Source organism: Primulina tabacum, chromosome 7, assembly GCF_025594145.1.
Source record: "Primulina tabacum isolate GXHZ01 chromosome 7, ASM2559414v2, whole genome shotgun sequence".
Classification (NCBI taxonomy): Eukaryota; Viridiplantae; Streptophyta; class Magnoliopsida; order Lamiales; family Gesneriaceae; genus Primulina; species Primulina tabacum.
Genome location: NC_134556.1, coordinates 36,325,404 through 36,340,294, shown reverse-complemented (window position 1 = coordinate 36,340,294; position 14,891 = coordinate 36,325,404). Strand labels below are relative to the sequence as shown.

The 14,891-nt window shown below is 33.7% G+C and overlaps 2 protein-coding genes across 2 annotated transcripts; both read left to right on the top strand.

Annotated features, from left to right (window-relative positions):
• The first annotated feature begins 2,963 nt into the window (after positions 1-2,963).
• Positions 2,964-6,117, top strand: LOC142551552 (uncharacterized). Its single transcript, XM_075660840.1, has 7 exons — positions 2,964-3,125; positions 3,984-4,053; positions 4,146-4,205; positions 4,783-4,897; positions 5,290-5,405; positions 5,521-5,645; positions 5,782-6,117. Exons 1-7 carry the CDS (start codon positions 3,049-3,051, stop codon positions 5,918-5,920), a joined length of 702 nt encoding a protein of 233 aa, XP_075516955.1. The 5' UTR covers positions 2,964-3,048; the 3' UTR covers positions 5,921-6,117.
• Positions 6,118-13,060: 6,943 nt separating this feature from the next.
• On the top strand, positions 13,061-14,875 carry LOC142550922 (pectinesterase 2-like). Its single transcript, XM_075659968.1, has 3 exons — positions 13,061-13,126; positions 13,704-14,004; positions 14,102-14,875. The coding sequence occupies exons 2-3, from the start codon at positions 13,713-13,715 to the stop codon at positions 14,785-14,787; spliced, it is 978 nt and encodes a 325-aa protein (XP_075516083.1). The 5' UTR covers positions 13,061-13,126; positions 13,704-13,712; the 3' UTR covers positions 14,788-14,875.
• Positions 14,876-14,891: the final 16 nt, after the last annotated feature.

Below are 14,891 nucleotides of genomic sequence, written 5' to 3'. Positions count from 1 at the left end.
CTATACCTGTAAAATAATTAAGTTTTAGATCGGATGATTCACATCTTATATATAATAAAATAGTAGGTCCATCATGAATCAATCATGTCTATATTTACAATAATAAGTAATAATTTTGTGCATAAAAGGATTTTTTTTCATGGGTGACCCAAATAAGATATATGTCTCGCAAAATTGACTCGTGAGACCGTTTTATAAAAATTTTTGTGTATAGTAATATTGGATATTAACTGGATCGATCATACGGATGTTATGTTCAATATGTTATAACTATATTTTTATTATAATAATTAGGGCTAGTTACATATATTACCTCGTTAAATCGGGAGATTGACAGTTGAAAAATCCCGTAGGAAAAAAAGAATTATCTATTAATTCGTCGTCTCGTATTGTCAAATCTTAAGCACGTGTACTCCTGAAAACATGTACTAATAATTATGAACTAAACAATTTATATTGCGCAATCCGACCTAAATAAATATGTTTATTTGATTTTTAACACAAGCAAGGACGGACCTATGCTTGGCCCGTCCTAGGCTGTAGCCCAGCCCAATTTTTTTTTACATGAAGTTATAGATATTCGAGCCAATTCTAATTTTTTTCGGTAAATATATATAGAGATTTAAGCACATTCTAATTTTTTTAAAAGATATCACTGTGCAAATAACTCATAAAAGTTAATATCTAAAATACCTATTTAACTTTCACTGTGAATAAATGTAGATTTTCGATATTTCAAAAGGGGTTTGGTGCAAATAACTCATAAAAGTGATAAATTTATTTTATCAATTTTTTTATTTAATATAATTTAATTTTGAAAGTACATTTAAAATCTACTAAAAATACTTTTAAAATGTAAATTTTGAATTTAAGTGAAACTTGTCTTATATTACACGGGTTACATATTAATTTAAATAATATATAAATTTTGAAAAATGATATTGATTAAACTTCTTTTTTGAAAATTAACTCTCCTATTTCGAATACGCTAGGAACAATAATTTTTTTTTAAAAAAATAGCAAGGTCATTTTGCTAACTGTTTTCATATTAATATCTCATATTTGATATATAAATAAATATATATATATATATTTATTTATATATATATATATAAATATATAAATTGACTTGTTATATTAAGTTCAAGTCCACCCTAACTTTAATTTCTGGATCCGTCCCTGAACACAAGTTAAGAAAATAATTAGAAAAATAAAGTTTACAAACATATTAATTTTTTATTTTTATTTAATTTATTTAAAAAACAGTTACACGTTTGCCAAAACTTAGTTTATATGAGTATATTAGTAACAAAAACAAGAAAAAATAATCATAAATATAAAAACTGGACTATATATTTGGAGTAACTGGGAAAAAAGGTTTATATAATTAAGACGAAAGTAATATGTAAGATTAGTTTACGCTAATCGTTGGACGTTGGTTGACTAAGGTAATTCACGAGAAAATTTGTGGGATATATTTGGAGGTATACGTATCATTAAAATTTAAATTATGTGATTGATAATAATGGAATAATTCAAATTAATATTTTAAAATGATACTTACCCTTCAACTCATTAATTTGAATGTGACTTATAAATTTAAATTTAAATTCTACCTCCATATAAATTATTTATTTTTTTATTAAAAAAAAGAAAAAGAAAGAGAGAGGTTTTTTGATAAATCATATTATAGATAAGAGTAGGTCTCTTGTGAAACGGTCTCACAAAATTTTATCTGTGAGACGGGTCTAGGGGTGTCAAACGGGTGGGTTGGGTCGGGTTTCGGGTCAACCCGCGAAATTTTTTTTATTTTTTTTTCAACCCGAACTCAACCCGAACCCGAAGCAACACGAACTCGTATAACCCGACTCAACCCGTCTAACCCGCCTAACCCGAATTTTATTTATTTATTTTAAAATTTTTTTAAAAAAAATTAATGAAAAAAATTCAAAAAAATAAAAAATAATAATAATATTTTAATTTAAACACATAATAACAAAATTTCCGATTTAAATTTGAAAGTTTAATCGTAGAAAATTAAAAGTATATTACTAAATCAAATAAAAAATTGTTAAAAAAAATATGCAAAATAAATGTTAAATGATGAAAATGTATCATATAAATATACAATAAATTTAGTTCAAGCATACAATATATAAAAATATAGGTAATATTTTCAAAAAAAAAGTTCGTGGGTCAACCCGCGACCTAACCCGACTCAACCCGAAACCCGCCTAACATGGCACGAACCCGAATCAACCCAACCCGAACCTGATTTTTTTCGTGTTGGGTCGTGTCGGGTTGACTGGTCGTGTCACATTTTGACACCCCTAGACGGGTCAAATCTACCGATATTCACAATAAAAAGTAATAATTTTTCATGGATGACCCAAATAAGAGATCTTTATCACAAAATACGACCCGTGAGATCGTCTCACACGACTCATATATAAATTGTGGTCATTGACATATGATGTGCTATATGACAATTTATATTATAAATATATCTTTTAATTATATTGACTTTTTATGTATGGGAAAATATTCACTTAAGTCTGTCTATTTTGTATTTTAGTTATGTAATTATTCAAATTTGACTTCCAGTCATATAAATTATTTTATGTTTTAGCCAGAATGTTGTCATGATACATGAAAATACTGATACGATATGTGAAACATTGACATGCCCAGTACTATTTCAGTACTCTATCAAAAAAAAAGATTAAAAGTCAAAACATAACATAATTTACACGATAAAAAGTCAAATTAATTATGATTTCGTTGGTCATCAATAATGATTAAAATTTAAAATCAAGTAATATATATGCAGCCTAACAAAATGGGGTTGTGGATGGGGTTATGCCGAAGTAGCCCGATTTTGTTTAGGCATATGGACCAAATACTACACTGGGCTTGGTTATTTGGTTTGGGCCTAAGAATTTTCCAGCCCTCAATAGATCCCTGAAGCCCGACCATCCTGCAACGACTCCTTTTGTCAAGAATCTGCGTTGGATCTACTCCTCTCCCACGTTAACGGTGGCAGAAAATATGACGATTTTTCACTTCTTCAACTGTGCAATTCTGACGTTCGGACCTCACGCCGTTTACTACTCCGCCACCCCCTTGTAAGCTAATCTTTTTACAGTAACCTTAGTCAGATCTCTTTGTTGTGAAAACGGGATTTTTGTTGTTATCTCAATGGCTTTGAGTTACTTGATGCAATTTTGCTTTTTATTGTTTTATATTCAGTGTGATCAACACTGATAGGTGGGTTTCGATCTATATGAGTGATTGTTATGTTCAGCATAATAGTTTATGAATGTGATCTTTTTTCGTAATCAGAGTTATGTTCAGACTTCGATTTAGCTGCGAAAATAACTGCTTTTAGTTTGATCTTTGAGTTCAAAATATAGGTTTCTGAATTTGTGTATGTTACTATATATTTTTTCTTACTGGGTTGATTTCCCTTGCCATTTCAACGCAAGTTCATTCTTACTGAGTTTATTCTATTCCCTGTGTTATATTACATTCATTGAGGTTGTATTTGGAAGGAAGTATTTGATTTGGAGAAGGATTTGAAGAATGTATTTTAAATGTCACTTGTTTTAGGTGTATTGAATTACGTTACAATTGCTATAAAAAGGGCTTAACTTGATATTGATCACTTGGATTTAGTCCATCTAAACAAGTCACGGAGTTTGAAATTATTTTAAGTCATTAATCCAAGCGTAACCTACAGGAATTTTCAGGGTTTTTAAGATTTGCATATGTTAAACATGTGTTAATGATTGTTGAATTGAATATGTTAACGGAAAGGGGGTTGTGAGGGGAAAATAATTGTCCATGTAGCACATTATCAAAATGTAATGTTTTAGTTGCTCTACGACTTTGAACATTGAGTTGCAATGATCCCACTAGCCATAGTTTTTGGCGGTGAGGGCTGGTCAGTCCTGATTATTGTATTGAATAATTTTCTTTCTCAGATCTGAGTATGATACAATTGGCACTTCAATTAAAGCAGCTGTTGTTTATCTCATAACTACATTGGTTAAGGTTGGTCGTTTTGGTTGAGCTCTTTTAATGCAATCCCATTTGATTTTCCTCTTCGTTTTCAGGCGTTCTTATTCATGTATTTTATTTTGCAGCTTGTTTGTCTTGCCACATTTCTCAAGGTATCTGAAAGTGACAATTTTGACCCATATCAGGTATCCTTTTTCCATATGTTGACATTTTTCTCTTCTCCTATCTATCTCTATTCTTTGCGTGCGTGTTGCGAACTTCTGCTATCATATATCTGCAAGTCAAAACACTGTCAAATATTTGTATTCTTATTCTAAAAAAATCTAACACTCCACAATGGTCTCCATGTCCATGAAGACACATCAATTTGTTGTAAAATGTTAATTTTTACAATTCCATTAATTCCTAAAAATGTTGCTTAAATGTTGCCTTGCCACAGTGAGTACATTTTAAAGATGAGACATTTATCATTCTTTTGATTTGTAATTTTGTGCGTCAAATTTTAACATGGGAAATGGCTGAATTGATGCTTTGAGAAAGTTCTGATAAACAACCTTATATATATATTATGTGTTTTCTCCCTTCAATCTTCTGCGATTTCACTTTCGATGATGGGAGGAGATTTAAAATTATTTGAAAGGTATTGTTCCTGGTACTTGGTAGGAGACTATGAATAATGATAATTGGTCGCACTTCATTAAAAAAGCCTTTCTAATGCTAAGTCTTTAATTTCTTTTTCGTCTCTCTCGTTCTCTATCTCAGGAACTGATGAAAGCTATGATCGGGTTCATAGATGTTGCCGGACTTTATTTTGCTTTAACACGGCTGACTCACAGAAATATATCTCAAAATCACAAATTCCAAGCTGTTGGACTTGGTAAGTACGTATATGCTCATCACTATTTTTCTAATATTGGGTAGAAAACATATTTTCTTTTCAATGCCTCAGCTTTAAGGTTGAGCGGTAATGTTTCCATTTTCTCAGTTATAGTTCAGTTATATTGGAGGGTAAAGTGATTGAGTGCAGAACAATATTATACTTGACGTAAAAAGTAAAACTTCTCCCGCACTTGTGAAATTGAAATCATATAAAATCAAATCATTCATTTCAGGGTGTCTTATATGTTAAATTAACAACCGTTCATCTGGCCCCTACAGACAATCAAAAAGAATGGCCAGTTGTGACAGGTTTAAAATGTTTCATCTTGCATCATTGGTTTACTAAATGTTTTTTTTTGTTGGCATTATAATCTATTTCGATTTTGGCAGGTTGGGCCTTTGCCGACTCTGTCCTGCATAGGTTGGCACCTCTTTGGGTTGGTGCCAGAGGCTTAGAATTTACCTGGGACTACGTTTTGCAGGGTCTTGAAGCTAATGCCAATCTGGTACTTAATTGTTCCTCTCGTATTATACCAAATATCACTTTTTCCTCATAAATTTAATGAATTCAGCTTTGTTTCGTATGTTCTGATATTTTCATATAATTCCACGATATTCCAGGTATTGAGTATATCACTTGCAGCATTATGCTCTTTAATATGGCTTAGGAAAAACAAGCCCAAGCCTTTGATTCCTGTCATATACACATGTGCAGGGATTGTTGCCACAATGCCATCAATCACGAGGTGCATTTGTCTGCAACGCATGAAGTTAAACTTTTATCTATTCAGTTTCAGAATCCCTCCTTCAAAATATCTCTTATCAAATACCATGCACATCTCTACATTACTGTGTTTTATGTGTTTATCCATGTGTTTGCAGCTATCTGAGACGATGCCTGGGATGGCACTTCCCCAAGGTAGTGGGATTCGAGCTGTTCATTTCTTTGATAATGGCTTTCATCAGCTGGCAGCTGTTTGTTGCCTGCCAGAGATCTAGCTACAAGATCGCGATGACATGAAGAGCAAATGGTTTAGCGGCGTCTTTCTGCATTGAAGCAACGTTCTAGTTCACCAATTTTAGGTGGCTGTTGTAGAATTTCGAGGCAATACTCTGCGTCTTCTCGAGTAGTTCTCTTTATTCAAAACCTTATCTTTGTAGTTGTCAATCATTAGAAATTTTGAGTGGTCAGAAAAGAGTATTGTGCATTGATCTGAAGCTTGTGTTTCTCACCACGACAATATATCCACACACATTTTATCTGGCAGAAAACTAAGCCAGATCATTTAAGTTTTTTTTTTCCTGGCTATGTGCTAGAACGAATACTAAAGCCGGGAGTAAAACGGAGAAATATTTGGGATGCACGTCTTGTTTTGGAAAAATAAAAACATCCCTGCGGCCATCATCGGAATGATTAAAATATAATGTGATAATAAAGAATTTAATAACGATGTTTGGAAATATGAAAATGAAAGAAAAATTAAAGGAAAAAAAAGGAGAGAACAAGTGATCGTATATTCGTATTTACTTATGTTTTGAGAGATGCAAAATTGTTTTTTCAAACGAGAACAAATAGGATGCTGCTGCGAATGCTTCCTTGGATATTTTTATTGTTGGTTTGGTAGGATGTAATAGCAATGGACATGTTCTTTTTGAAATATGACATTGTTTTCCAGGTCGATTCACTCCTCATATTGCCGAACTGACAGCAGTAAGGGAAGGAATTTTGAAGGCAATACAACTTGGTTGGCCCAAGTGAGCCGTGGAATCAGATGCACTTGCTGCCATACAACAACCATCTTCTCTATCCACGATAAGCATCATGTCATTGTCTTATACTAACACAATCTAAAATTTTGTATACTGTGATAATTCTAATGCAATCAACATTTCAAAAAATCAAGTACAACACTCTCGAACTAAACACATTGACATTAGACATCACTTTATTCAAGATTTAATAGAGAAATGATTGATTCAAATTGAATTTGTTGGTACAAATAACCAACTGGCTGACATATTCACGAAAGCATTAGATTTTGAGAGATTCTCCAACCTTAGGAAATCTCTCAGCATGTGTTCTATCTAAACATACATAGATGTTGTCTAAGATGTTACAACATCTCAGACAACACCTAACATGCATGTGCATTTCTAGGACTTAGACATAGTGCATTTGCTTACATACTGTGTTATATGATGTGTTGGAATAATGCTGCATAATCTTCTGGTGCACCTACAATTTCTTGTTCTATCTAATCTTAACACACTTGGATATGCTTAATAATCTGATTAAATCACAAAGTAGTTGAAGGATGATCATGTACTCCGTGACATTGTCCCATACGAAAAGTGACTTGAAAAGATGAAGTAAAAAAGACAAATCAATTTTGCATACTTCATATGCTCTGTATCAGAAGAAAAGATTGGAAAAAAATTACCTAAAAGAGTCCAATGAAAACTGTGCTTTTAGAGTGAGAGCTACTTCTTCTGAGTTTAATACAGAAAAAAAAAACATAAGAAGTTGGGAAAAGCTACCTAGAGGAGTCCTAAAGAAGACCGTTCTTCTAGTGTGGGAGGTACCACTTCTATAATCAGAAAGTTGATAAGTCTCTAAGTGTGCAGAAAAATCGAAATAATTTTTGAAATTGGACGTGTTGTCAGAAGATGTTGCCAACATTTGCGACAACACTTCATTTGTGAACATATCTCATATTTGTTTTCATGTTTCTATTTCTGTTACATTCTGTTATTAGGCATAAATAGGTCATGCATAAACATAACATTGTGAATATTGTTGTGTCAAGAGGGTATACGTATTTCAACAGAGAAAATATGGCGAAAATCCAAACTTTGCTAGAAATTCAATATTTGTGACTTTTGATGGTTCAGTGGTGTTAACTCGGTGTGGGTTTCAAACCTGGAAATGTTTTTGAAATGATCTTGATCATAATTATCTCAGAAGTTGCTATAGAGTGATAACGGCTAAATTTTTTTACCATTGGAATTGTAGGTTGTGTCTGAGCAGATTTTGATTTTTTTTTACCTTTGTGATAATTGGGCTATTTAGCTGTTAATTCATCCTCCTTCACCTGCTTTATTTGCAATATCGTCATTGTTACTCCTATGAAAATTCTCGAAAGTTAATCCTAAGTGATTTCAATTTTTTTCTGAAATTCTTCACCAATTCTCCCTCACTCGATATTAATTTTAATGGCAGGCAAGTGTTTCGATCCTCATGATATTCGGAGTGAGAGGGAAGATGTTGCTCCTACTGACGCAACATCTGAGACAATCACCACCGAATCACCTCCTGTTGAGCCATCCATGACTTTGATATCGGCGGATGATCAACCCGAACCACTGGAAGCCATTCTCCCAGGGGAACCCGGAAATGCATTTGATATTGACAACCCTCCCTGGGATTATGATGCCTACAGACGTGCGGTCCCACCTTCTGCTCCAAAACGACGATCCAAAAGAATGAGAGGATACAACCCGGACCTCACCATAAACAAGAGATCCCGTCATAAAGGGGAACCCTCAAATGTTCCTTCTTTTGCTGACCCTGATAACACTTCTGGGGACGACTCGGTTGATGGTGACTATGAGTTTGTGGCCCGCAAGAAGACTACCTCTCCGCCTAAGGACATTAGTATTTCCTTCAGCGAAGCCACTGAATCTGATAAGGATGGATCTCATGTTCCTTCGCCAAAGCCCTCACCATCCAGAGAGGAGGAAATCACGTTGGCCCAGTTTATGGCCAATTTGAATAATCAAAAGGCTGAAACTCCGTCTGTTTCTGTTTTTTCTCAAGATTCGAGCAGTTCTACGAACGAGCTTGCAGAAGAAGATAACATTTCTGGAGAACATGAGTTTGTTGAACAAGATGTTACCCACATGGAGGACAACACGGACCTCAGTGACTACGATTTGGACACTGTCTTCTTTACCAAATTCTACACTGAGCACGCAGTTGCTCAGTGGCACCTTTATGCGCATCGCGACTTCCTTGAAGCAAAGAACGTCGATGTGGATGCCTTTGGCAGACACAATCTGATCGCATTTCTCACGAACTGCTGTCTCTACTCCACAGTCTCTGCTGTCACACCTTACTGCCGGAAACCAGTTCTGGAATTTTACGCAAATCAATCACCAGGAGTCGGTGATGAAAGGGCAGACAAATATGGGAAGGTATTTATTCGTAATTTAATTTTTGATTTTAACCCTGTTTTGATCAATCTGCATTACAATACACCAACTGATGCCGAAGATGGACTCCCTCTTGATATCCATGAGGTCACCTCTACCCTTATTGGGGGTCTTACGCATTTCCCAACACATCCAGCGCTAGTCGGCTGCAAATCTTACCTCTTTTTACTCAGTGCTTCATAAGCTGGCTTTCCGCAACTGGAAACCATCCACAAATACCACCGTTATCACTCGACACCAAGCATTAGTGCTATACTCCATTTGAACAAATGGGGTCTTTAACTTTGGGAAGCTTGTGTTCAACATAGTGCTGCAGTATGCTGATGGTGGACTCAAAGCGTCGAAGCTCCCATTCCCAAGTCTGATATATGGACTGCTGATCTCACAAGGTTTTATTAGGGATATAGATGAGCAACTGTCAGACATTGGTGAACCATTCAAGATTGCACCTGCTTTCTTCAAAGGCAATCGAAAGATTGACCTTCCCTGGACTGAGTCTCCCATAGCAACACCTGTTTCTGGACTTCCTAAAAGCTCCACCTCTACTCCACCGGCTGATGGATTTGTGAAGTTCACTGTGTCTGAAATTCAAGCTCAAATTGATCATGCCCTTACCAAGATCTTCCAGGCTAAGACAGACATTGCAAACTATAAGGCTCTTGTGGCCAACCACAGGCTATTTTTGGAGATAGATATCTTTCCAGGACAAAAAAGGGGAGATGGTACAACTAATCAAACACCTTCTTAAGCTGGTCCATCTGGGACCAAGGAACCTGAAGAGGAAGATGCTTCTGATGAAGGGGATAATGGGAATTAAGTGTTTTGGTTGAGGGTTGATGTTTTTTTATGTTTATTATTCTACTCTATCAATCATCAGTTTGAATAGGATTTAAGTTTTTTCTGTGCCTGATGTATTTGCTTAATGAAATGTTAATGAAATGATGCAGGTGTTGTCTCAAGTGTTGCCAACAAAACTAACAACACCCGTGCTAACATTATCTTATTCAGGGGGAGAAATTTCTCTAACTCAGGGGGAGATTTCGAGAGCATTCAAGGATATATGTGTTTGATATCATTTTATCCAGAAAGGCAAAAAGGGGGGAGATTCAAGAGAAATATTATTTTCTTTATTTAAGTGATATAATTTCTTATCTTAAATATTTTCATAATATAATTTTTCCTTGTTGAGTTGATTGTGTAAAATATTTATTGAGATTTTGCCTTTCTAGATAATGAGATAAATATGATAAGTTTTATCATGATATGGTATGATGTTTAAAAGTGGAGTTGATTTACTAATCAAATTTTAAACCTTTTTTATCTTATAGATTTGATAGCAAGGAATTTGATAAATAAGAGAAGAGGAGGATAGTCAAGGCAGGCGACCGAAGATCAATCATATACTCTCTTCTCTCGATCAAATATACACGCACTTGTGCACGTCATAGATTTCAGAGAAATATTTCATCAATGGACGTGTTGTTTTAAAGAGCGCAGAAATCGCGTGTTGCCTTGAATGTTGGAGACATCTGCAGACAACATTCGTGACGAAGTTGGCTGGAGATCGTTTTGCTGATTTAGTTTTTCGCACACATTTTTGTTGCTTTCTTGAATAAGTTTTATTCTGATTATTTGTTTTTAGAAAGTTTTAATTTTCTCAACGTGTTGAGGAAATTGATTTTAGTCTTGATCACTAGTGATTGATTTTTGTGTAGACGTTTCGTTTTCTAGTGATTAATTTTTGCCCTGAGGAATCTTGTCCATCTGTTTATTTAAAGTGAATTTGTGTTACAAACTTTAATGTTCCGTTGCATGTTGTCTCAAATGTTGTAACATTTGGCACAACACTTAATTCTGATAAAACACAAATTTACATCTTATACTAATATTATTATATACATTTGAATCTGTCGAACAACGTTCCTAACAATATGCATTTCAACGGAAAATTTATGGGAAAATAGTTTTGATCCACTCACTTGTTCAATTTTGAGTTTTGATCAACTAGGTTTTTAAAGTTTCGTTTTAATACACAAATTTTTAATTATCGTCTATTTTAGTTCAATTGCTGATGTGCACTGAAATAGCCACTCGTTTAGCCATTTTCGGGGTAAAGTAAATTTACATAATGACAATGTTTAACTATTTTATAATATTTTCGTTCAGTAAAAAATAGCGTATTTTTGTAATTTGACATGTGCAACACCAAAAATAGTCACTACAAGAACCTCATAATGTTGTTTTATTTGGAGTATTATTTTTGTAAAATATATGACTTATTGTTACATTTTGATATTTAATTAAAATACAATACATTTTTAAAATGTAAATAAATAATTATATACATACCGTAAATGTGCCACTAAGTAAAACGTCCCAACATGGACAAAGTGAAACATATCCTCATACTAATTTTAATAGTTAATTACATAAAATAATTGTCAATCCATCCAGGAGTATAATACTAGTGAATTAATTAAATTAAACATGTAAACAAGCAAGTTCGACCATGCATCAAGCTGTTTACAGATTTTAATTCATGAATTTTATCAAACAAAACCCATATTAATTAGCTCGAAACCAAGCTTCATGTGTGTGCCAGTGGCATAACCATAATTTCATTAAAATCAAGTAGGCTAAAACTTATATAATATTTTTTATGGGAAAAATATTATATTTTTATTATTCTAAAGTCAAAATGTTTGATTGTTTGATTAATAAAATGATATGATCTCTACTAGCAACGCAATTTGGTTTCAAAAAAAAAATGTTTGAACTAACGTTTTTACCCAAAAATATATAAATTTGAGATATTTCTGTTTCATTGTTCGATTTGTTACAATTTATTTTACAGAGAAATAGGAAATGAAGGCAATAAATAATTCGATGTTGATGCAATAATGAACCCTTGAAATATCAGGTTTTAATTTGGCAACAATAATACATTACTCATACGTTAATAAATAGCCATCAACAAAAAATATCTTAATATCACAATACATGTATATATATATTTTTGGTAGATCTCTTGTGAGACGGTTTCACGAATATTTATCTATGAGACGGGTCAACCCTACTGATATTCACAATAAAAAGTAATACTTTTAGCATAAAAAGTAATATTTTTTTATTGATGACCCAAATAAGATATCAGTTTCACAAAATATGACCCGTGAGACCGTCTCACACAAGTTTTTGCTATATATTTTATGTAGATACATGTATATTTTCCGCGGATAAAACACATACTTACAAATATTTTAGTAACTCGACTGTGTATGAGTGTTTATATATATATATATATATATATATATATATATATATATATATATATATATATATATATATATATATTCATGAATTTTAAAATGTATTTTGTCCATATCTATCTTGAAAATCATGTCCATTCAAATAAGATTTAATAAGATTATAATTTCAAATCTATTCTCAAAGAAAGGAATTGAGGGCAATAAATAATTGACATAAAAATGGCTACTTTATCTATAATTTTCAGATAGCAATTATTTTCTTTTTTGCAAAAAAAATCTTGTTTACTAATTTTACAAATTAATAACTTAAAAATGCAAAAAGACTATTCTGCTAGTCTCTTTTCTTTTTAAGATGTCTGGCTTAATTTACATCTATACCATATATATATAGTCTATTGTTGTCAATAATCCATTATCTCCACCTTAGCAATTGGAGCACGCATAGCACTGGAAAACTACGGAATACATGTGCATTATATTCTTCAAATTCAACAATAAATGGATTTTTTCGATCAATTTAACTTTTATTCAACTTAAGGAAAACTAGCTAAACTAATGGAATACGACATTGATCACCTCATTGGCAATTTTTTTTTTATAAATGTATAGATCAATTCATTAGTTCATGTGGCATTATATGCTTAGTTTAGTGAAAGCAAGTTGAGCCGTGTAGCCTGTGTGAGCAACTTGAATTGCGGTTAGACCAACGTACAGATCAGGCTCGGACACTGGAGTTCTATCTAAGAGTAAGAACACGTTAAAAGAAAACTCTCAATCGAAAGGTCAATGATTATTTGTGTTGTTCCTTGTTAAACTTCACATTTTATCTTGTTTTTGAGGAGAAAATTATCAGTTTCATCCTTTGACATAGTTTTATTTTTACGTCTGTCGCCAGGTTAGAAATTTCCTTAGTTAATGTGTGGGAGCATCCGGAATTTTTGTTCGAGTTTTTAAGTTTTTACTGTCTATTCATCCAAACATTAACGTATGTGCATTATGCATGATTTACGAAAACCAAATGCATGGAATGTGTCTGCTTTACTATTTTTCTACTTCATAAAAACTGGGGTGGACGAAGGATTTGGGACGACGATATAGTTTATAATTGTTTTTTTCATTCAAAATGGAGGATACTATGCTCGGTCTGCCCAAGAATTATAAATGTAATAATGATAGATGCATAGATGATACATCTCTGAATGTTACGTTCTGTATACATACGACCATTGACTCAATTAATGTACGATTTGTTCGAATGTGTTGAAGAATTTGGGCTCTATGCCCGGATGATCATTTATGTCAAATACAACATTTTCTTAACAGGAAGCAATTATGCAGCAGATCAAGAATTTGCTTTACACAGCAGTAGCACAATTGACTTTGATAGTGTCCAAAGATGGACGTGGAAATTTCACCACTGTTACTCAAGCTGTGGCTGCAGCTCCGAACACAAGTTTCCAAAGGACGGTTATAAAAATAAAAGCTGGTGTTTACTACGAAAACATCATTATTACCGAAGAAAAGATTAATTTGTATTTCATAGGTGAGGGAATGGACGTCACCAAAATATCGGGTAATAAAAGCGCCGGAATGGGCTTGAAAACTAAGAATACAGCAACAGTCCGTAAGTAGTTTCATAGCGTTGGATTTTTTCCCTACTGATCAAAGTCATGGAAACCGATTACTCTATCAAATTAACTGGGTTCGTTGATGTGTTTCAGGAATCAATGCTAATGGATTCGTTGCAATGGATATAACTTTTGAAAACACTGCTGGTCCACAAATGTTCCAGGCAGTTGCTCTAAGCAACTATGGCAACCATACAGCATTCTACAGGTGCCGATTTTTGGGATATCAAGATTCATTGAATCCCCAGTCTCACACCCAGTTTTACCGAGACTGTGAAGTTTACGGCACCGTAGATTTTATATTCGGTAATGGGGCAAAAATTGTCTTTCAAAACTGCAACATCTACGCACGCAAGCCATCAGCCGGGAAATCAAACACCATCACGGCACAAGGCAAAGAGACACCAAATCAGGAGTCTGGCATTGTGATGCAAAATTGCAGTTTTTCAGGTACGCCTGATTTGCTAAAGGAGTTGAACGTGAAGACATTTTTAGGCAGACCGTGGAAAAATTATTCTACGACGGTGATAATGCAAAGTTTTCTGGACAAACTAATCGATCCGAGGGGCTGGTTGGAGTGGGAAGGAGTTAGTTTGGACAAAGTATATAATGCCGAATACAGTAACCGAGGACCTGGTGCAAGTACCCACCAGAGAGTCAAATGGTCACACGTTATCAACTCCAGAGCTGAGGCCGCCATGTTTATAGTGAGGAACTTCATTGATGGAGAAAATTGGATTAAATCCACTGGAATTCCATTTTTCCCTGACTTGTTATGATATAGATTATAGTGTAACGTTGAAAGAGAACTTTGTTTCGACCGAGCAATGTATATAGCCATAGAATTTGTTTTGTGATATGTGTGTATGTGCCGTCATCTCGA